At 35.7% G+C, this 24,308-nt stretch overlaps 1 protein-coding gene and 2 long non-coding RNA genes across 5 annotated transcripts; all 3 read left to right on the plus strand.

Annotated features, from left to right (window-relative positions):
- The first annotated feature begins 2,586 nt into the window (after nt 1-2,586).
- LOC112569139 lies at nt 2,587-11,676 on the plus strand. Of its 3 annotated transcripts, none has more exons than XR_003100309.1 (7): nt 2,587-4,001; nt 4,293-4,643; nt 5,204-5,311; nt 5,753-8,683; nt 9,138-9,306; nt 9,461-9,568; nt 9,922-11,676. XR_003100309.1 is itself a non-coding variant. In XM_025246838.1 (7 exons), the coding sequence occupies exons 4-7, from the start codon at nt 8,542-8,544 to the stop codon at nt 10,884-10,886; spliced, it is 1,566 nt and encodes a 521-aa protein (XP_025102623.1). In that variant the 5' UTR covers nt 3,565-4,001; nt 4,293-4,643; nt 5,204-5,311; nt 5,753-8,541; the 3' UTR covers nt 10,887-11,676. The 3 variants fall into 3 exon arrangements, 2 of the variants coding, with proteins under 2 accessions (XP_025102624.1, XP_025102623.1); XM_025246838.1 differs by having other exon boundaries at nt 3,565-4,001; nt 8,956-9,306; XM_025246839.1 differs by lacking the exons at nt 4,293-4,643; nt 5,204-5,311; nt 5,753-8,683 and having other exon boundaries at nt 3,564-4,001; nt 8,956-9,306.
- Nucleotides 11,677-12,708: 1,032 nt separating this feature from the next.
- LOC112569621 lies at nt 12,709-16,557 on the plus strand. The gene is made up of 3 exons (XR_003100472.1): nt 12,709-13,572; nt 13,939-14,299; nt 14,833-16,557. It is a non-coding gene; the product is annotated as an uncharacterized LOC112569621 (long non-coding RNA).
- Nucleotides 16,558-19,503: 2,946 nt separating this feature from the next.
- On the plus strand, nt 19,504-23,956 carry LOC112569150. The gene is made up of 4 exons (XR_003100317.1): nt 19,504-21,038; nt 21,479-21,843; nt 22,385-22,489; nt 23,295-23,956. It is a non-coding gene; the product is annotated as an uncharacterized LOC112569150 (long non-coding RNA).
- The last annotated feature ends 352 nt before the right edge of the window (nt 23,957-24,308 follow it).

Below are 24,308 nucleotides of genomic sequence, written 5' to 3' on the forward strand. Positions count from 1 at the left end.
GACAATGCGCTGCGACTGGATAAAGACAGCAGTTTTAATCAAAATTTTGGATGCAAGTACACGTGTTTGTTCTGAAGAAGATAGCCATGGATAAATTTGTGCTGCGAAAAGGAACTGACTGCGGTGGTTTTTTGAAAAGAAAAAGTGAAGAAACGAGCGATGTGCAAGTTTTGGGTGCTGGAGCCGATGAAAAACCAGAAAGGCCTGCTACGAAAGTAAGAAAGTATGACAATGAATACTTGAAAACTGGTTTTACAAACATTATTGTTGATGGTAAAGAACGGCCACAGTGTGTTGTTTGCCTCGCAATATTAGCTTCAGAGAGTATGAAGCCAAGCAAACTACGGCGCCATTTGGAAACTCAGCATGCTGAATTAGCTTGCAAACCTCTCGAATTTTTTGAACGAAAATTGCAAGAATACAAAAGAGACAAAAAAACATTTGTCTCACATACATCAATTCCTAAGAAAGCTTTGATGGCTTCGTATCAAGTTTCCTATCGCATTGCTCAAAACAAAAAAGCACATACGATCGGAGAGTCATTAATACTGCCTGCAGCAATGGACATTGTACGGACCATGATAGGAGAAGATGCTGCTACGCAACTGCAAGCCATTCCTTTGTCAAATGACACAGTTCGCCGAAGAATAACTGAGATATCTGAAGACGTGTCTGATCAGTTGATCAGTCGTATAAAAAGCAAAAATTTTGCTTTGCAGTTAGATGAAGCTACTGACACTGCAGGTGACTCGCATTTGATTGCTTACATTCGTTACGTGTGGGAAAATACTCTTCTGGAAGACTTTTTATTTTGCAAGAAAATTGAACGCAGAGCAACAGCCCAAGATTTTTTTGGGATTGTCGATGACTTCCTTAAGGACCAAGGCATTTCCTGGAGTTCCTGCGTCGGCTTGTGCACAGATGGCGCCCCTGCAATGGCTGGAAAGAAACAAGGGTTGCAATCTCTTATTAAAAAGGTTGCTCCAGATGTAGTTTGGACTCACTGCATGATCCACCGTGAAGTTCTAGCTTCCAAAGATTTGAGTGTTGAGTTGAACACAGTGCTAACAGATGTCATAAAAATGGTGAACTTTGTAAAGAACAGTTCTGCCAGATCTCGCCTGTTTTCTCTTATATGTCAAGACATGGGAGCCGACTATGACACCTTGCTCTATTACTGCGAATCAAGGTGGTTGTCGCGTGGAAAAGCTCTCGCAAGAGTCTTTGAATTGCGGGAAGAATTGTGGGTGTTTCTGAAGGAGAACTCTTTCAACAAGGCTGACCTGCTTAAGAACGACCGATGGCTGCTGCTAATGGCATATTTATCGGACATATTTGAGAAGCTGAACGTTTTGAATACTTCTCTGCAAGGGAAGGACACCACCATATTACAAACAACTGACAAGATGAATGCTTTCGTCCGAAAAATTTCGTTGTGGACGCAAAAGATACGCCAAGAAAATATTTTTGATATGTTTCCGTGCTTGTGTAAGTGCAAGGCTGACAACTTGAATCTTGATCAGGTGAAGAATGTAATTATTGCCCATCTAAACGGACTGCAAGAAAGGTTTCAGCATTATTTCGCTGAAATTGATGTGACTAAATACGATTGGATTCGTAATCCATTTCTGGCTGATCCTAGCACAAGCGGGTTGTCCACGCAAGAAGAAGAGCAGCTCATCGACCTTTCGAGTGACCAATCCCTGAAAATGGTCTTCCAAACAACACCAGTGCCAACATTCTGGATTAGCATCAACGGTGAATATCCTCTCCTTTCTGAGAAAGCAATGAAAGTTCTGCTGCCATTTTCAACTTCATATATGTGTGAGCAAGGATTTTCAGCATTGGCAGCACTGAAGTCGAAATACAGAAATCGTGTGGATGCAGAGGCTGAGTTGCGAATAGCAGTGGGTACGAACATCGCACACAGGTTCGCTTCTTTATGCAATAGCAAGCAGGCTCAACCTTCTCATTAATCAAAGTGAGTGTCCAATAAAATAATATTTATTAGCTTTAGTAAAATTTCATTAACAGTTATACTTCTTGCAGATACCAACTTTGTTCTTCCGTTGTTGAATTGCATTGATTTCCTCGACGCGGCGTTCGAGGTTAGCTAAAGCTCCCCCCCCCCCCCGCTCTTCCACCGACCTAGCCGGCTAAGGGGGGTCGCGGACGTACCGGTGTTCGTTAGGGGGGTCGCCACATGTAAAAGGTTGAGAACCGCTGATGTAACGACTCCATCTTACACTGTTTATAGTATCTACATCCCTTCATACCTTCATCCATGGCCTTACTTTCTACCCTTGTCCCTCATCTTTATGTTGCTCAGTGTTTCTATACGTACCTCACTGTCCACTGGCTGTTATTATTATTATTATTATCATCCGCCTTTATTAAAATAGAAAGTAATATACAAAAAGTTTCCCTTCTTGTGATATACTTCACTGTTAATCAAAGAACATGCTAATCCAGGACATATTCTGTACACTAAGGGCCTGCCAGTAAAAGACTAGGGACACCAGAGATCATCGGGATTTGTTGTGGCGTTGTTGTGGCTGTCATTACTGCTGCTGTCATTACTGCTGCTGTCCTCATCAAAAAAGGGATTTTTAGAGGTATCACAGGTTACACTATCTATGCTTTTACGTAAAACTTTGAAATGGGGAAGATATTGGAATATAACTATGTAAGTATGCATATATAATCGCATTTTCAAGTATGCAATATTTTATCATACTTATTATGTCCCTGCTACTATCAATTCCAGTTTGTTTCAAAAGGTGGATAAAGGTGGGTATTTATCATTTATTTTTAAGAAAATACTGTCTTTGGCACTGACACAGCTGTGGATGCTTTCTAGAGTAAGAGGGAGGAAATGATAGTGTTATCAATGTTGTATTAATGCTGTAGTTATCTTCCTTCACCTTCACATCCCAATTTTTATTTTTGCATATTTGTAGTATCGGGGTTTCTCTCTTTCTTGTCTGTTGTTTCTTTCCTTCATCTAAGGAGGACTTAAACCACGAAAGATCTTTCTCTCTTACACACAGAGAGGTCACCGCACCCTGATCAACACATGCAGCTGCCCAGTGTGTACATGAAGTATTTAAACTGCCGTGAATTGTCTTTTAAAGATTTCATAGGGAGTGTACATCCCAATATGATTATTTGCTCATTAATGCAAACAAATCTTAATTAATCAATGTGTATAAAAGAAGCCTACGATAGTACAATACTATTTGTCTATGGGGAAATAATAAGTATTGTTCGTGATTTTCTAAATATTTCGTACAAGAGGCCGATACGTTTTTTAGATACTAAATATATTACAGTAATATCAAAGCGTGATGAGGAAATTAACAAAAAAGTAACAGTATGTGATTTTCCTTTGTCAGAAATATAAAAAGTATCACTTCCTTGAAACTGCGAGAAAAACAAGGTGTCCACTTCTTTGACACTGTTATGTTAACATAATCATTGAGTATCATGAGCTGTACATACAGACGAGCATTAAACATATATTAGTACTTTGACGCTGGAGACATTTAAAGACATTTCATACTGTGTTTGTTATGTTGTTGAGTACTGTAAGACTGGTAAACACACACGAGTTTTATCGAAAAAAAAATCCATGTCCTTCACCGAGGATCTTATTATTCCTTGCTGCTTGGGAGGAGTATGTTCTCTCTTGTGTGACGGGTAGTACTGATGTTTACATTTCCTTCTAGGTAACTCGAGTCGTATGTAGTTTGCTTTAGTCGACTGATTCAGAAACACAGGAAATATCTGTTTTATTTCCGCGAGCTTGCGTGCTCTCGACTACATTGTCTTGGTTATTAGATCATCGTGTTTGACTAAAATGTATTTGTGTAACAGTCGAGAAGATTATTATGCTAGTGGTGTTACAATGTACACAATTCTAAACATTTCTCGCTGTCTTATTATCCTGTGGTTTGTGATGTTGGCAACCGACACGAAGTGCCAGACGACAAATAAACCATGTAAGTGTTTTTCAAACGAATTTGTTAGAAGCAATGAAGCACGTGTGTGGTGTGAAGAGAACTAGCCATCTACTTGAAATGTATAAGTCTGTAAAAGTAAAGTCCCCAGCTGTTATACAAAATACAACATGCAAAGAATATGATGAAGGTCACACAAGTTAGATGTTTGTCACGACAAAAGGTCAACACAAATCATTTTAAGTTTCTTCGAAATTCTTTTTAATTAAGGATAAGTTAAAGGTGAATGCATCACAAACCCTAACATATGGTGGTTTGAATATTTTTACTCAGGTGTTGATCTACAACTCACCAGTGGTTCTGAAGACGATGTGGTTCAGGAAACTGAGGACGGTGATGTCCACATAACCTTTGTGATATCAGACAACTGTACGGGCAGCTCCACTCGTGCTTTGGTAAAACTTTCAACACAAGGGGCAGACCTACTTGTTGATTTTTGCACTGTTTATTTTCAGAATAACACTTGTAATGTTACTGACAAGCCTTTAGGACATCATTGTATAAAGACAGAACTTGACAGGTGCTCAGTCTCATGGAAGGTCAAGACTACAGACAAGCTGTTGAAGCTGAGGCTGACGAATATAATTACAAAGGAAGAAAAAGTCATTTCGCTTAATATTACAGGTACGTAAAATATTCGTAATATAATCGCACAATTTGTATATGTGTATGTAATATGCATATATATAACTCTCTTCCACATTACATTCGACACGTAGTCACGAACGCTACATTCAAACACTTTCTGAAATTGTATTTGTTCTTAAAGTAGCATCCCTGAAATACTACCCTTATCTGGCAATACTTTCATGCTCACTGTCATGTAACGACTCCATCTTATACCGTTTATAATATCTATATCCCTTCATACCTTCATCCGTTGCTTTACCTTCTACTCTTGTCCCTCATCTTTATGTTGTTCCGTGTGTCTACACGTACCTAAAGTCCACTGGCTGTTATCTTTCATTTATCATGACTGGTCTTAGCAGAGAGTGCGATCTGTCTTGGTCGTGATGCCGCGTTATAAGTTCATATTATTATTGTTGGTGTGATTATTAATACGGTTAGTTTTTGCCACCTTAATTGAAAAAGAGAATAATATGCAAAATTTTTTCGTACATTTTAGATATTTTATTTTTAATTAAAGGATATCTGCTAATCCAGTGCATATTGTGTACACTAAGGGCCTCCCAGTAAAAAGCGAGGGACAGCAGAAATCATCGGGATTTCTGTTGGGGTTCTTGTGGCTGTCATTACTGTTGCTGTCCTCATCAGAACAATGATTTTTAGAGGTATCACTGCTGACACTGTCTATTTTTATGTATAACCTTGAAATGGTAAAGATAGTGAAATATAACTATGTAAGTATATCTTTATATCTATTTTTAAGCATGCTAGGTGTCATCATATTCATGTCCATGATATTATTGATAACAGATGGTTTTATAACGATTTAATTTTGAGTAAGGAGAGAACCGATTATTTAATTTTGAGAAAATAATTTTCGGATTATTTTAAATAACCGTAATTAAGTATTTTGTTCATAACATTTCTTTCTGTGCCTCTAGAGTAAGTAGTTGGATTTACCAACAGAGGCAGTGGAAGAAAAGTTAAAATTGTGCTTCATATAGAACGAACGTGTTCCTGTGTATTTTTATTAGGGTTGTATTAGTTAGAATTAAAATATTTTAACATTAGAATACATACAGGATACATTTTCTGTATTGCTGGAGGAGGCTGTAGTGAAAAACCAGTGACGGAACACAGTTCCTTGACTACCTGGCATGTCTCGGTCAGACAGACCCACCGAAACACCGGGACATCTAGAAGTCAGGCAAAGGTAGACATCCAGTCGCCACCAGGTAATCTAGAACCTTCTGAAAGTCAGCAGCTAGTTGGTCATCAAACTATATCATCTATCTCTACCTTTTCAAAAAGAATAGGTTGGGTGTGAACCATTTTATACTAATAAGCGGTAAGTTCACCAGAAGTCTTGGAGAAGTATACAATTCAATTAAGCAATCAAAGCATTATAATTTCATAGGCCAGAGAAAACTGAATAACTATCGTGAAGTGTTACAGCAACTACTAGGGATGCACAAATACACTCATTTACTCCACATTAAAAAAAATATAGTAATCAGAAGAGACGCAGAATTATTCAAGGAGGTTTATTAACCATCTGCTACTGCAACTCCCGTAAGTCAGACAGAAGTACGGAATCAAATAATAGCCTCAATTAACATCAGAAAGGATGGACGAGTAATTATTCGTACTTAACCAAGCCAGAATATTCTCGAAGACACAGTTACAAGAGATTATGCTTTTTCATCCTCCCAGACGGAATTAAGAACAACGAAACAGTACAGTCATACAGTCATGCTATACTTAACAGGAATTCCGATTTCATAACCATGACACAGGTTTTTTTTACTGTTGTACTATCCAGTACAACACAGTACAAATACCAAAATTATCTGTATTTGTTTTTTTGGGGAAATGGATTCTTTTAAATTTTCTTCCAACTGTAACATCATGGTTAAATCCTACAACAGAAGTTTCTTTAGCACTGACACAATGGAGGATGCTTTTTAGAGTAATAAGGAGGACATGATAGCATCATTATTGTTGTATTAAGGCTGTCGTTATCTTCCTTCACTTTCATGTCCCCAATTTCCTTTTTGCATATTTGTAGTATCGGAGTTTCTCTCTTTCTTCATGATTTCTATTTCCTTTATCTAAGGAGGACCCGAAACACAAAAATCTTTCTCTCTGTCCCTCTCTCTGTGCTCTAACACACAGATCAGCACACACTCTGATCAACACATGCATCTGCACAGTGTGTACATGAAGTATTTAACTGGCTCGACATGTCTATTAATGATATATTATGGCGTGTATATCCCACTACGATTATTTGCTCATTAATACAAACAAATCGCAACCAATGTATCCGAAAGAAGGCATAGATAGTTTCATGTTATTTATCTATGATGAAATAATAGGTATAATTTGCTATTTTCTGAAAGTTTTTACAAGGTTCCTATACATATGTTAGATACGAAATGTATTACAGTAATATACAAGGATAGGGAAATTAACAAAAAAGAACAGTGATGTCCCTTTGTCAGAAACATAGAAAGTATCACTTATTTGAAACTTCGAGAAAACATGGCGACCACTTTTTTTGACACTGTTAAATTACCATAATTATTGCGTAGCTTGACTTGCACGTACAGACCAGCCTTAAACATATGCTAGTGCTTTGATGATGAAGACGTTTATAGACATCTCATTTTGTGCTTACTACGGTGTTGGAGATTCGAGATCGCTGGCACATGTAAGTAATCTTAAATAATTTTTTTGTTTGGGGGGGGAGGGGGAATCATTGTACATTTTCTGATGTCTACGGTTTTCTTATAATAATTGTAAACTCTAAGCACTTCCTTTAAAATGGCTAATTGAATCTTAGACTAGATGGTTCAGAGTGCGACCAGCACATTTAAAATGACAGTACTAGTGTTTCGTTAGTCTCGCAGTTCTTGAAGTTCTGTGTCCAGAACCCTTTCGCCCTACTTCATTTATTTTTTGTGTGTCCTAGAAAACCTTTATATTGAGGGTTACAGGGTAAAACAACATCTATAAGGTATAGAAAGACACTTTATAACCTTAAAAACAGGACAATTATTTTAAAGCTTGTTATGTTGCCCCCTGGCAGCGATCTCCTTAATTAGTAAGGTAGGGGTGTACGTGTGTATGTATAGCTGCATTTAAGAATGCAATCTCATTAACGTTGCTTATAGCATAATATTTAACTTATGCTATACAAATCTTGAAATTGGGGACAGAAAAAGATAAAAGTTACATTAGCAATTCTCTCTTTTTCTGTACATTGCATACAAGACTGTGTCTCTGTCTTTAGGAAAACATTACAGAAATATGTAAATTAAGATATGCAAAATTCCACATCCAGCAGGTAGGAAGTGGACTATATATATACAGGATAGAGTGATCTTTAGACTCCCTATATAACATACGGACATTTGTTAAAAAGTGATCTCAACTCTACGGAATGAACGGCTTGTAGTGCTGGGTGAGTTCGTCAGCCCCCTTCGTCGGTTATTGTTTCAATCATGGGACGTTTGGGCTCTACAGTATCCTTACTTGTGTTTTCACGGCAAGACTAGTTTTGTGGGCCCTAGAAGCATAAAATGTCAAAAACACATGAGCTTCGTGGAAAATAAGATAGACTCCATGTCCTTCAGCAAGAGTCCTATATATTCCGCGCTGCAAGGGACTGGTATGTTTAATCTTGTGTGACAGCTGGTGTTTTTGTTATAGCTGTAGCCTTTACTTTCTTATACAACTGCTTAAACATTTCCTTATGGAATACGTCTAGTCGCATGTAGTATTCTTTAGTCGACTCATTCAGAAACACCGGAAATATCTGTTTTATTTCCGCGAGCTTGCGTGCACGTGACTACATTGTCTTGGTTATTAGATCATCGTGTTCGCCTCATGTATGTGTATGTGTAACAGTCGAGACGAGTGGTATACTAGTGATGTTACAATGCACACATTTGTGAACATTTCTCGCTGTCTTATTATCTCGTGTTTTGTGATGTTGGCAACCGACACGAGCTACCAGACGACAAATAAACCATGTAAGTGTTTTAAAAAGGAATTTATTAGAAGTAATCAAGTACGTGTGTGGTGTGCAGAGAATTTAACCATCTACTTGAAATGTTCAAGTCAGTCCCAGACTACTATACAATATACAAAATGCGAAGAATGTGACGATGATTATACAAGTTAAGTGTTTGTCGTGACAAAAGGATAATACAAATAATCTTAAATCGCTTCTGAAGTCTTTTAAAGGAAATGTTTAACTTAAATGCATTACAAACCCTAACATATGGTTGTTTGAATTTTTAAGGTGTTGATCTACAACTCACCAGTGGTTCTGAAGACGGTATGGTTCAAGCTAATGAGGACGGTGATGTCCACATAACCTTTGTAGTATCAGACAACTGTACGGGCAGCTCCAGTCGTGCATTGGTAAAACTGTCAACACAAGGGGCAGACCTACTTGTTGATTTTTGCACTGTTTATTTTCAGAATAACACTTGCAATGTTACTGACAAGCCTATAGGACATCATTGTATAAATACAAATCATAGCCAGTGCTCTATCTCATGGAAGGTCCAGACTACAGACAAGTTGTTGAAGTTGAGGCTGACTAATATAATTACAAAGGAAGAAAAAGTCATTTCGCTTAATATTACAGGTACGTAAAATATTCGTAATATAAAAGTACATTTTTATTTGTGTATATCTAATTCGCACACATGCATGCTACTTTTTTTAGAAAAGAATGTAATATACAGAACAATTTTTTGATATTTTAAAGGATACTTGATAATTAAGGATATTCTATTAAGGATCTGCCAAGAAAAAACAAGGAACACCAGAGATCATCGGGATTTGTTGTGGAATTGTTGTGGCTGTCATTACTGCTGCTGTCATCATCAAAAAATATATTTTTAAAGGTATTACGCTTAACACTGTTTATATTTTTACGTACAACTTTTCATGTGTGAAGATACTTGAAAATAACTGTGTGAGCATATGTTTATATTTATTTTGAAGCCTGTGTTTGGTATTTTAGATTACAGCTGCTTTTTAAAACGGATTGACTGTGACACCATGAGTTTGTTTTATTTTTTGGTAAATTATTGGGCTATTGAAACGTTAAATTTAGTTTTCTTATAATCCGTGATGTTGTAAAAAAAAAGGGGAAAGTGAAACTGTGCAACTAAAGCGTGCCTGGATATGATCTAATTTTAACACATTTTAATATGAGAATATTTTAATAACACTCTATTTTTCTGCTTTGTTGGAGGATCCTGTGCCAGGCAGTTACAGATTCAAGTAAAAGAAGACAGACAAACGACTTCCTCCAATGTCGGTGCCAGTCAGTCCCGACGAAACACTTGGTCATCCTCAGGACGTCAGGCACAGGAAGACACTCAAGTGAGACCAAGTAGTCTTGACCATCCTGGAAGTCAGCAACAACTAGTTAATCATCAAAATAAATCATCCATTCCTGCCATTCCCAAAAGAAAGAGAAGAATATACGACCATATTGTCCAGCCAAGCGTTACAACCACCAGAACTGTTGAAGATGCGTATAGTCATATTCAACCATCCACCCATAAACCTCTAAGTAGACAGAAAGCTGTAAACAGTTATAACCCTGACGCTATAGCAACCAAAGGTAAGACACAAAAACACAGACATGCTCCACTAGCAAGAAATGTTGTAATCAGAAGGGAGGCAGAACTGTATAATCATAGTACATCATTCGCTACAACAACTGGTAGAAGCAAGAGAGAAGTACTCAGTCACACAAGCCCGAATCCATCTAACGATTCATTTACCAGAAATCCTGGCCAGTTGCAAATTCATAATACATCCTCCTCCCTAAAAGAATTAAGAAGCCCTGAACAATTATACAATCATGCTATACCATCTAGAATGTCAGTTGGATCCAGTCCGTCTGACTCAGGTTGTCTGACTATTGTACAATTCAAAACAGTTCCTCCCATAAAACAAGAACAGTTATGTAATAATAATCCACTATCAAGCTGTACAGTTGCCAGAAGTCTGGACCAGTTATACAATCATATAGGCAGCTCTTCAAGTCCCAGAAGTGAGAGAGACAAACAGAATCCCACAACACAGCGCCCCTACTCAGTTGGTCAGGAACCTGTGCAAAGCGAGAGAACTCTTTACGATCAGGCAGTGTTGCCAACAAATTACCGACGACAAGTAGTCTGTTCAATGTATGATTATGTCAGCTACTAAACTTTCTTCATGGTTGATTATTTTGCATAATAGACATAATTGCAGGCTGTTACTTATTAATAACTAATTAAGATGGTATCTTGGCAATAAGAAGCTTGTGGCTGGTTTTACAATGCAAAGAATGTTAATGTTTTTATTTTGTTATTTGATGATTTATTGACGTGAATGCTATATATATATAGTTATAACTCGTGGGCAAAATATGTTATATCCTTCTTGCTTTGTTTGTTATATTAAATCATTTAAGATGTAAGAGCAGGTAAATCGTGATGCAGGGTAGAAGCTCTCGTCACAGTTTAAAATGTGTTTGTCCTCAGAATATTCTCAATTGCTTGATTTCTTTTATTAAGCATATGAAAAAATGAATTAATGTTTGTAGCGTCTTCTATGAGGCTTGTTTACATAATAAGTAACAAAAAAGTTAATTTTATAACATTCACTTTGGAGGATTCTATTGTTTTTGCTTTGTTTAAAATCATATCTGGTCATAAATAATGAAACATTTATGTTTGTGACACGTGCGAACAATAATTTCCTCTTTTAGTTTTAAATTTAACTTTGTTTGGAGAATACTTTTTTTATGAAATCTGCTATTGTTTCCAGAAGGCCTTCCTTATAAACAGTGTCAATAAGTCATAGAACTATTTGTTATTGTTTACATAAACTTAACTATTTCCTCAGACTAACCAAGCTTTTCAAAAAGTCAAGTTGTAACACTCTGGGGACACTCACACATTTTTGTATTAAAGTTATATGTATTAAAGAAAATTCCGAGACACGAATTTTTTTCACCCCTTTTATTATATTTCAAATAAAAAGTGTTTTTTAAAACTTTCAGTGTGGAGAGAGAGATAGTGTGGAGACAGTAAACAAAGGGAAGAACTGTTACTCAGTTCTTTTTGCTCTTACTGGTTCTTGTCACCTTGCAATGCATTTCACCGTCGTAGGAATCTCTTCTGTCAACCACTTTGCGTCTGCACATCCCATTGTAAGAAACACACACACACACACATTGTCTTCTTCCAACTAACATATACAAATAAAGTATACTATAAAGTATTAAAAAGACAAGCACTAAAAGAACATATTTATTATATTTATAAAGAATTGAGCTCGATGTTAATTTTTTTAATCTCGAAGATAACAAATACATTATTACTGCAAAATCATGAATGTTAAAACGATAAATATTTTAGAACGACATTCACAATTTTAATTGCAAAATTTCTACAGGACTGCACAAAGTATTTTTAATTAGTTTACTTTCGAGAGCATTGTGCTACAAGTTCAAGGATACATTCACTCAGTCTTGTTTCCTTGTGTATAGTAGTTGATATTTGAAGATGGAGAGAAGGAAGTAGTAAGTGATACAAAACAGAGAATAGTTCTCATAAACTATAGTGCTCGGAAATTCTTGTGCTCTTTCCGTCGTCCTTATTCACGATTTACACAGTCATGTTGTGGATATGCATTTGACTCTGTGTGTGTGTTTGTGTGTGTGTTTGTGTGTGTGTGTGTGTGTGTGTGTGTGTGTGTGTGTGTGTGTGTGTGTGTGTGTGTGTGTGTGTGTGTGTGTGTGTGTGTGTGTGTGTGACATTTTATTTATCCATTTAACTCCACACTCAAGTTTTGTTCACAAACATACAGTCTCACAATGAGTTGTCATTACATGTCCTTTAAACGTTAAACTCCTCTTCCTAGGCTTGTGGGACATGGAGAGTAAGGTAGGAGATTCTGTTTGAAAAACAAAACCGAACGATTGAAATGACTAAGCTAACAAATCAGCAATTGATACTTAATTGATCAAAAAAGAAAAAAATAATTTAACGGCATGTAGATATGAGATGAGAAGAAGATATTTTGTAATGCAGTTCGCGCGGACTGAGTGAGCTAAGACAAGGAGTCAAACAGTGAAAAATACACACAGTGACACGAAATGATTCCGAAAGGGTAAGGAACCCTGAAAATACATTTCCTTTATGTCTTACTAGGTCCAAAAGAATACATTATTACCCCGTAGTTCACGACACCCTAAAATATCACAGAATTAAAAAGATATATTAAATTTTATTGTAAAGTATTTTTTTAAATAATGAAAGACTTCTCATTTTGTCTAATATCTAAGGTACAAGATTGTTATCAATACAAAGTACGACAAAACATATAAATCAAAAGCCGAAGCCTTTCAATATTATTAGTCTGAAAACAAACAGTTACAAATGTTGTCGATTCGAAACACAGAAAGCAATGATTTTGAGCGAGGAAGTGTGTTTTTAAAAGTCCATTGCCTTCTGTTTTCTTGTTTTGTGACGAAAGAGATATTTGTTGATAATAGTTATTTTGTGTAATAGGTTCCAAGCTATAAACGAAGATGATACTAGAGAGGCTAAAAAAGTCAAAAGCGTTTTACTTAAAAAACGGGACAAACCGATTCCAGCCTGTAAATTTCAATGATTCACAAAACTAAGAAATAAAAACAAAAAAGAAGTGTGTGTGATCTTCCTTACCGAGCGTCGCCATTGAGGAAGAAAGAAATTATCTTCTCTCAGTTCCTCATTAAAGTTAGTTTTTGTCAAACTGCCCAACATTTCGACGGCGATGACTACATTCGTAAAGAACCTCTTGTACCTGTCTGTGTTTATTTTATTACAGCAGCCAACGCATACGCCACCGAGTCAACAAACATGTGAGTTGTCTGTACATGAAGAGTCTAAGTGTAGAATTCATTAGGTAAGGTGTAGTTAAATCGTTAGACTATGAATGAAATATCTACATTGATAGACCAATGGCTTGTCTTGTCTCATCTTTAAGGAAATAACATACTAGTATGAATGTATGTAATTTAAAAGTAAAAGAAATTTTGTCGATTTGGTCTTTACAAAGACTATGACAGTTTGAGATGACATGTCAGTTCTTAATCATTAAAACATAACTTTATAGTGCAAGGTCTTTACACGACCAAACACACAGAAATAATTTTAGACTTTCAGTATCTTTCTCTGTTTTATACCTGTTCAATATTTTAATACATTCTTTTCCAAACGTTTTTCAGGTGCCGCCTTAGATCTTGTAGAAATGGGGTCTGAGCCCATCGAAGCTGAAGAGGACAGTTTTGTAAACATAACCTTTGAACTTAAAACTGAGAAGTGTACGTATAACCCAAAGATGTTCCTCGTGACACTGTCGTCTTTTGAGGAAGAAAAGCAAACCTCCTGTCTGTACAGTAGTCTTCAAACTCAGGACATGCAGTGTCGGGTACTTGATGTATTCTTGCGGCTGTACTCAGATCGAGCGACTTGATTGGTTGGTTCTACATTAAGGTAATGAAAGGTTTGACAAAAGTCCGTCTAGAGTGGACAGACTCCAGCAGACTTGCCACTGAAAGAGAAAAACAATTTTTGTCACCGTTACTCGTAAGCATTCTGTTTTCTTCCGAATCATATTAGCATCAATGTACACTCCATGTATGGATTATGTTGGGATTTTTATATATTCATCCATTTATTTAATTTTTTATGTTGTTTGCATGGATGTTTGTATGTATGTATTGATTCATGTAATTAGTGCATGTGTATATGATGGCGTAAATTTGTATATATCTTAGAATGTATTTAGAATTTAACTGTTTATGTGTACTGTAGGGAAGAAAATAAAAATCATTATGAATAAATATTAAAGATTAAATATAAAAAGTAAAACTGATTATTAACAAAGCTTAAATGAAAATAACATTAGGTCGGCTAAAGTCTTAATTTTCTTTTAGAAGAATTTTTATCATCTTTAAGCACATCATGCAGATATTGCTAAAGCTAGCAATGAATAGCAGTGGAGTGAAAGACAGCAGAAGAGTCACAAATGTTGATGTTAAAAATTATGTTATACATTAATGAAGCTGAAATAACTACTAGTTATGTGTTAAATTTGTATTTCTTTTGTATTATCGCAGCAACGACAGGCAATGTACTTGTAATCAGCCTGTCTCTCCTGTGTTCGGCAATTGGTCATCATTGTCGTTATTGCTCTCGTGACGAGGAAACAATGGAAACACAAAGGTTTGCACTTGTGTGTGTAGGGGGGAATATGTGTGCTCATGGGTATGTGTTTTCTTGTTTTCTTTATTCAAGCTATCGCTCTTTTTTTCACAAAACTACAGTCTTCACCTGGTTATAATTAAATAGCATTGACTTCTAAAGCCCAACCTTTGTCGTCGTGAGAGACAGAAGTTGACTAAAGAGATTTTATTCTAAAAGAAAGCCGGCTTATGGATATCTAGTAAATTTTGGAACTAGCCTAGCAAAAAATGTTACAAGTATTTTCCGTTAAAGAAGTAGGCAAAGCAAAGGATTGGTCAAAAAGCGCAGAAACAATGAGTGTAGAAGCATATGAATATTATAATTAATTTGTTAATTTATTAATTTTAATATTATGATTAATTTGTGGGGACTTGGTCAAAACAGTCATTCAGCGACATCTAGTCATTGGAATTCCCGATTGCAAAACACAGAGAGTCCTTAAATATACTCCTGTAATTTTCTGTTTCCGTTTAGAGTTTACTATATACTAGGGCATAAGAAGTGACAAATGATAAACATGATAGTTTTGTGTTTTAACCCCGCTTTACTGGTATTGAGATTGTTTCTTACTATTTCTGTTTGTCTGAGACACATGATGCCTAGCTTCACAAAATGCGGCAGAAATGTCTTCAGAAAAGACTTTGCCAAGACAAACATTAAATATTTTAAATAAATTAGAAGAGGAACGAATGAAAAACTCTGCGATCTTATCGGTCTGAAACAGAAGAATAAAACATTCTAAGTAGCGATGTGTGATTTTAAAAGTCGAGTATGTTTTTTAAGATGATATGCTTTGTTGCCTCCTCTTATCGCCTTACCTACATGACCAGTTAGCCAAGTGCTTGCTATTCTGATCAAGTAGCAACACACATGTGTCTGGCGAACTGTGATATTCTATGAACTGCGATGTTAGCAGCCTACGAAGACTTCGTCAAGGCATCGAGATCATGTAAGTCTGCTTAAAAAAATTTGCTGGTAAAAATATTTTTTTCTCGCAAAGTGTAACACACCAGAAACCTTGCATAAATTCTCATGAAAGAAAGTATACAACATACATGAAAATGCTGTGATTAAAAGTTTTAGCGATTATTTTGGAGACTGCTTGAATGTATAAATTGCAATCAGTTAAGCTGCATAAGATGATAATCTCTTTATTTTAACATTTTTGAATCAGGTGTTGCTGTACAGACCCTCGAGGCAAGATAATGAAAGAAAATGAAGGTTTCGTCTACATCACCTTTACGTTAACAACAGACAACTGTACCACGTGCTAATTGTTTACGAGTTAAAGTAGCAGCACATGAGGCAGAAAATCATTTGATTTTCTCTAACGATGCTGGTATTTTAAAATATGACTACAGGTTTCTGAACTTAGAAAATTTTAATTTTAATTGTTTTCTTTCTTTTTCCGCTATTTTTTTTTTAGCTATCCCTCATGTTTTTGTGAGGTTAAAGCTTTAATCGTTAAATAGCGATTTATGAAGGGATTTAAAACAAAATTGTTAGGACAGATATAAAGAACCATTCAGATTGCTAATTACTTTTTGTATGTTGTTGATGACCCTAATATTCCTGTCTTCATGCTGCAGATACATACCTGTAAGTATATAAAGACCGGTCTCGCGTGAGGACGTCGATGGACGAGTAACACGTGGACCTCTTATTCCTGTTGGTGTTTCTTCGAAAACAGCTTTTTGTCAAGACCCGCTCATTCACAATGTATTGTTGTTATGAACAGAAACCCGCTGTCACCTACACGAAATGTTGTCGATCTAGTCACTACAAGACTTAAAGGGCCGATTGAGATACTTCCCCAAAACAGAAACTAAAGTCAATGTTCGTAAATGTCACTGATTTATAAATGCTTCTGTATGTAGACAAAGAATACTATTTTCTTAAGCTCATTATATATATATATGACAATTGGTAAGTATGCTCTTGATGCATCTCTTAATCTTGAAATTTTTAGAGATGAATAATAAGTTAACGATGTCTAGAGAAAGAAATAAAATTTCTATGATTTATTAGTTACACTTTCATGCTTCAGTATATTAAACACTTCAGTGAAGCTGTCTTCACAGCTGCAGTTTCCGCTTAACAATATTTTCTTCCTGTCAACAGTCTATGTTTCACTTTAATGTTTCGCCATCTAGCATCGAGTGCATCCAACCTCTTGTACAGCAATTGAGGCTATCATCATACCATGTCCATTTTAATGCAAGATGATTAAATGAATAAGCAGCTTAAGAGTTCTCGCATTCACTTCAAAACACGGAAATTTTGTGTACACAGACCAACGCCTGAATGTAAGTACAAGTATTTACCGTTTCACTTTAAGTGCTGACACGAGCTGGCTCAAACCTTTGAGTTATTTCAATATTGTGGACAAAGAAGAATGCTTATACAATGCAGAAGGAAGTTTTACAAAGTCGTAAACATTTAAATAGTGCAGAACCAAGCAAAACTGAGAAATGACTAATAGGTCTTCAACAAACATGCATGTGCGATCTTTGTTTGAAAATCGCCATCAGTGTGGCAGGAACCAGCTGTTAAAGTATTTGGTGGGATGATGATCTTTCAGAACACTCAGGATCTCGTCAGTTATGGAAACATTAATTAAAACTATCTTGTACTTGTCTGTCTTTACTTTACTTACAGCAGCCAACGGAGATGCCACCCAGTCTACACTAACATGTGAGTTTTATTTGCAAGTAGAAGTCCAAATGTGGAGTTCATTGTGTAAGGTGTAGTTAAATCGTTAGACTATAAATGAAATATTTACACTAAAAGACCGATGGCATGTCTTGTAACATCTTTAAGGAAAAAACATAGAAGTATAAATGTGCTGATATTTAAAACTAAAAGAAATTTTGTCACCTCGGTCTTTACGAAAGACTATGACGATTTGAGTTGACATGTTACTTCTTAATCATTAAAACCTAACTTTCCAGTCAAGAGATTACATGATCAAACACACAAAAACTAATTTAAGAACTATCAGGTTTTTATCTCTGTTTTATACCTGTGAAATATTGTAATACATTCTTTTCCAAACGTTTTTCAGGTGCAACCTTAGACCTTGTGGACATGGGCTCAGAATCGAAGCTCAAGAGGACAGCTTTGTAAACATAACCTTTGAACTTAAAACTGAGAAGTGTATGTATAACCCAAAGATGTTCCTCGTGACAATCTCGTCTTTTGAGGAAGAAAAGCAAACCCCAGTCTGTACAGTAGTCTTCAAAGGAAGGACATGCAGAGTCGGGTACTTGATGCATTCTTGCGGCTGTACTCAGAACGAGCGACTGATTGGTTGGGTCTACATTAAGGTAATGAAAGGTTTGACAAAAATCCGTCTAGAGTGGACTGACTCCACCAGACTTGCCACAGAAAGAGAAAAACGTATTTTTGTCAGCGATGCCCGTAAGCATTTTCTTTTTTTCCAAATCCTATTAGCATGCAAGTACTTTCGGTGTATAAATTATGTTGGGATTTGTATATATTGACCCATTTATTTTATTTGTTTTATGTTAATTATATGCACGGTTGTATGCATGTATTCACTGATTTCATTAATACATATTTGTATATACATGTGTGAAATTGGAATATATCTAAGATTTTTCTTAGACTGTAACTGTTTACATGTACTGAAGGGAAGAAAATTAACATCATTATGAATAAATATAAATTAAGGAGTAAATATAAAAAAAATTATTATCAAACGAGATTTTATCAGTTTGAAACAAAGGAAGCACTAATTCTGCGCGACGATGTGTGATTTTAAAAGTCAAGATAAGATTTTTTTTAAGATGAAATGTTTTAGTTGCCTCCTCTTATCGCCTTACCTACAATGACCAGTTAGCAAAGCGCTTGCTATTGTCATCAAGTAGCAATGCACATGTGTCTGGCGAACTGTGATATTCTCTGCACAGAGATGCTAGCAGCCTACGCAAACTTTGTCAAGGCATCGAGATCAGGTAAGTGTGCTTAAAACTAAATTTGTTGGTACATTTTTTTTTATTTTATAACACATTAGAAACTTTGCACTTAATTCTCAAGAAAAAAAGGGATGCACACAAATATATATATATATATAGACATGAAAATGCTGTGATTAAGTATTTTCTCCATTATTTCTAAGACTGCTTGAATGTAATAAATTACAATCAGTAATTCTGCATAGACGATAATCTCTTTTTTTCAATTTTTTTTCAAATCAGGTGTTGCGTACAGTTCCTCGAGACAAGATATTAAAAGGAAATGAAGAAGGTGGTATTTACATCACCTTAACATTAACAACAGACAACTTACAACATGCTAATTGTTTACGAGTTAAAGTAGCAGAACATAAGGCAGAAGATCATTTTCTTTTCTCTATTTTTTTTATCGCTCATTTTTGGTGTCACTGATCTGTCAAAAGACTGATTTAAACAAGAGAGACAAGTTTGGGAGTCCTCGAAGCTCGTGCTACTTATCAAAGTGATGAGAATTGGAGTAAAAAAAGTTCAGCGAAAATGTTGCTAAATGTTTATCACTACTTTACCCGCCTGATCATCACACGAAAGTAGATTGAAGCCAACTAATATAAAATGACTGAAATAATGTAAATGCTCTTCCCCTCGCTAATCACTTCTATTCTTTCAGTATATTGTTTATATGTATTTCATCTTTCAGGCTTGCTGTATTTTAGTTGTACACTCAGAGAAAGTAAAAAAGAAAAGTAAATGGTGAAATAAAAAAATTTTTATTTCTGTTAAGAAACCAAAAACAAACTAAAATGATTGTTTTCCTCAAAGTTCATGCGCACTGAAATGCTGAGAACAAAAGAGAAAGGCAAGGTCAGTCATGTCCTCAAGTTTTTCTTACTCCTCATTGTTTTCTTGAGTTTGCTAGAACTCTCATTGTAGCCTGGCCTGTCATTTACAGAACGATGCCGATCTTCTGTCCTTAACAATGTTTAATATTTAATTTAAATTTTTTTCTGCTTTTTTCAGCTATTCATGATATTTTTGTGAGGTTGAAAGATTTCATTTTTTAAACAGCGATTCATGAAGGGTTTTAAAAATGAAGTTGCCAGGACAGACATAAAAATTCACATTTTAGGTGATTATTGTCTGTTGTTGATGACCCTAACATCCATGTCTTCTTGATGACGATGAATACCTGTAAGCATATAAAGATTGGTTTCACGTGAAGACGTCAATGGATGAGTAATATTTGCACCTTTTATTCTTTTTGTCTTTCTTCCAAAAGGGCTTTCTGCATCGGGACTGGCTCATCCACAATATATCGTTGTTATGACCAGAAGTCGGCTGTCACCAACAAGAAACTTAGTTTATACAGCCACTCCACGATCAAGAGGGCCGATTAGCTACTTCTCCGATACAGAAACTAAAGTCCATTTTCGTCAATGTCTAGTTTATGAATCTTTGTTTATGCGGAAATACTTCTGTGAAGTTGTCTTCACCACTGTAGTTTCCGCTTCACAATCTGTTCTTCCTGTCAACGTTCTACTTTTCTATTTAATGTTTCGCCATTGAGCATCTAGAGCATCCAACCTCTTGTACATCAATTGATGTTATCATCATCCCATGTCCATTTCAATGCAAGAGGGTTAATAAAAATAAACAGCTTTGAAAGGTTTTGCATTCTCCTCAGAACACGGACATTGTGTGTACACACCAACCGTGCTGACGGTTAATACATTATTTCCTGTTTAACTATAAGTACTGACACCAGCTGGCTCAAACCTTTGAGTTGTTTCAATAGCGTGGACAAACGAGAATGCTTAAAAATCCAGAAGGAAGTTTTACAATTTCGTAGACATTTAAATAGTGCAGAACGAAACAAAACCGAGAAATGACTAATAGGTCAACAACGAACATAGATAAGTGGGATTTCCCAGGCAAAGGGCCACGAGTGAGGCAGGAAGCAGTTGTCTAGATACTTGATAGGAGCAGGATCTTTCCACTAAGCATCTCGTCAGCGATGGCGACAATAATGAAGACCATGTTGTATTTGTCTCTCTTTGCTTTACTTACAGCAGCTGACAAAAACAAAGATCAGATAATAGAAACATGTAAGTATTTTGTATTTGCTGATATGTCTCAGTTTCAAGCTCATTACCTCAAGTGTGGCTCAGACATTGAAATATGAAAGACAGATATACCTTAAGACTTTAGTATGATCACGAAATTGCTGTTTGTAAAGAAATATTATACTGTTATAAATGTATATATCTAAAATTAACATGTAATTAAAAAAGACACACATTCACTACTAAAAGTAATTGATGTCACCTTGGTCTGAGTAATGATTATGATGGCTGGAGACAGGATATAACTTCCTGGTCATTGCTAGAATAAATGTTTAGGCAAACATTGGAGAGATCATAAGAGCAAATACAGCTTTTAAGTAAAAATATATATGTAAAACCACTGATTTTATTGTGTGTATTTCTTTGTTTCTAACCTACGTGCCGCCTAATCATCAAAGATTTTCTGTTGAATACTCATCCAGGTGCCGCCTTGGATCTTGTCGGAATGAGCTCAGGACAGCGATATCGAAGCTAAACAAGACACTCCGTTAGCATAACCTTTGAACTGACCACCCAGAACTGTTCTTATAGTCCAAAGATGTTTCTCGTTACAGTCTCATATTTGGAGGAAGAAGAACAAACTCCTGTCTGTACAGTAGCTTTCAAAATGGAAGACTTGCAGTGTGGGAAACTTGATACCATCGTGCAGGTGTACTCAGAATGGTCGATTGATTGGTTATATTGATACACACGTGAACAGAAAGTCCTTAAGGTTACAGGCTGGAGTGGACCGACTCAAGCAGAATTAACACTGAAAGAGAAAAATCTGTTCTCATCAGAATTACTTGTAAGTTTCTGTGTTCTTTAGATTAATGTTCGCATGTGTATTTGCTAGGAATGTGTGCGTTTGCATGCCTGTGTGTTCGTGTGTAGGGATTGGTGCATGCATGTATGCGTACGTATCTGCATGCGTAAATACCTAAGTATACATTTTTATTTATTGGTACCTGTATATGTGTATTTTAAAATACTTGGAGATATGTATCTAAATGAGTCGTATAGAGATAAAAATGTATTATGGATAAATAAATAGGCAAAGTGAAAGTAAGAAATAAATTTTGCAAAGCTTATTTGGTATTTAGAAAGAAAACAATGGCCTGAAGTTTTTAGCTTTTCTTTAAGAAAAATCTCTAATTTTTAGGTGCAATATGTTAATAACGAATACACCTTCAACACAAACCTTCGGTAAAAACAAAAAAAAAAAAAAAAAAACAGGGAACAATTGACAATTACTTAAATAAAAAAATACCACTAAACACTCGTATAAACATCTACTGGAATGAATATTGCTCATATAATTAATTTGCATTTCATCTGTATGATCGCAGCGACCAGGAACAATGCTCTGATAATCAGCATGGCGGTCTTATGTCCTGCAATGTTCATCATCATCATTGTTGCAGTCGTGGTGTGGATACGGCGGAAACGCAGAGGTTTGTTATTTCTAGTTAAGACCAATACCCCATAAATTCTTTAAAAATGTAAGGAACAGTCTTTTCTTGCATTCTTTTAATCTTATGATGATGTATTTTGGTTTTAGAAATATCGTTTAAGCACACATTGTTATCGTAGCTTTAAATTCTTTAAACTGATTTGCTTTGGAGTATTTAAACAATAAAATGCATTATTAGTCCACCTGTTCCCTTAATATACTAGAATGCACAAACAAGATACCATCTACTTGTTGACTACCCTTTATTTGATGACATGGTATGGTCATCACTGTATGGCTACTAAAAGCAGCTATACAGGTGTTACTACAGTAAGCTACATGGTCAAAGATTCAAACGAAATGAATACATCCCAAGAAGGGAGAGAACTGTTAATATCGTCATGACTCACTTTGAGTTAATAAATAGTGAGGCAAAGTACAGTAAGCAAAAATAACTATTACATATTTGTGTAGTGTATAAATAAAAGACCAAAACAGGGCCTCCCTCCCCCACTCTGTTATTAATAGTGTAAAAGAGCAAGAAATACTAGTCATAAAATAAGTAGCCAATGAGGTACAGGAGCACACAGACGTCAGTGGTGTACCTCTTCACTTCTCCCTCCTTTAACAGAAATTATTTAATTTATTCTTGATTTAAACTTTTCTGTGTGTTTCCTCTCTTCTCTTATTCTTTCTATTTCTTACATACTAACCTTATTGACAGTTTAAAAATTAGCTTATCGTACAAATTAATTTGTTTGATCACTTGTAATATCGTATTGTGGTTGGATTTTGTGTCTCTTAAGCGGCCGGTGGTCATCTGGAGGGACGAATAGCAAACTATCTGCAGCTTGCAGAGAAGAGAATGTCATCTCTGGGATCAGCAATCAGACGGCGCTCAGCTTTCATTTAGTTCTTTGCTCCTTTCGTCTTTGCGCTATGTTAGAGCTCAAGAGTGTGGCCAGAATTTTGCCAATTGATTGTCATTTGTACGCTTTAAGTAAAAAGAGTGCCAGAAAGAAAAACTACCGAACAATATCAAGATGAAGTATTTTTTGTGAAAAGAAAATTCACTATTCAAGGGATTGCAGAAGTGTCGTCTGAACCCTTGTTTAATTGTCGAAAGTTTAAAGCTGTCTCTCTGAAAAAATCTTCTGATTGAAAAGCAAAAGAATTATAATTTTTTAAAGAAAAAAAATCTCATTCCCTAATTACTTGCACATATTTCTTGATGATGTTCTTTAAATGTCTTTCAATGTACTTCCCGCCATAAGGTATTTAAATTACAGTTGGATGTCTACTCTGTCGCTGGCGTGTGATATACACGGAGTTTTGTGGCAACTCTCTGATTTTGACTGATTTGGCTGTTTTTTGCAATGCGTATTATTTGTTCTGATTTCGTCTGCATATTTTTTGTTACCAAAAGAGAAAAATAAGGTAAACATTGAAAATAAATTCTCTTCACTGCTATCCAGAGTTCATAGACTTTTCCATTTTTACGGCTATTAAAAACATGATTCCTTTTAAAAGCCTTTTTCATATTCCACCTTCGATCTTGAGTATAAGCTTGCAGGTCAGCAAAGGTGAAACTTAAAATAATAACTACTTATCATAAGAGAAACCTAACCTTTGACCTGACAACGGATAACTGTACTTACTCTTCAAGGAAGTTTTTTTTTATAATAGCCTGATTTTTAAGGAAGAAGAACAAATTCCAGTGTGTACTGAAGCTTTCAGAGGCATGCTTTTCTCATGGATACTAGATTTTTTTCTTCAATATAAAACTAGAATTGTGTCTTATTATCTCACCCATGGACTAA

The sequence above is a fragment of the Pomacea canaliculata genome, linkage group LG7 (assembly GCF_003073045.1).
Source record: "Pomacea canaliculata isolate SZHN2017 linkage group LG7, ASM307304v1, whole genome shotgun sequence".
NCBI lineage: Eukaryota > Metazoa > Mollusca > Gastropoda > Architaenioglossa > Ampullariidae > Pomacea > Pomacea canaliculata.

Bases quoted from the DNA above. Each gene is read 5' to 3' on its own strand.
- LOC112569139 (XM_025246839.1), top strand. From the start codon at position 3,860: ATGTATTTGTGTAACAGTCGAGAAGATTATTATGCTAGTGGTGTTACA. The intron at 9,307-9,460 runs GTACGTAAAATA...TATTCTATTAAG, and splicing joins CATTTCGCTTAATATTACAG to GATCTGCCAAGAAAAAACAA. The intron at 9,569-9,921 runs GTATTACGCTTA...GCTTTGTTGGAG, and splicing joins CAAAAAATATATTTTTAAAG to GATCCTGTGCCAGGCAGTTA.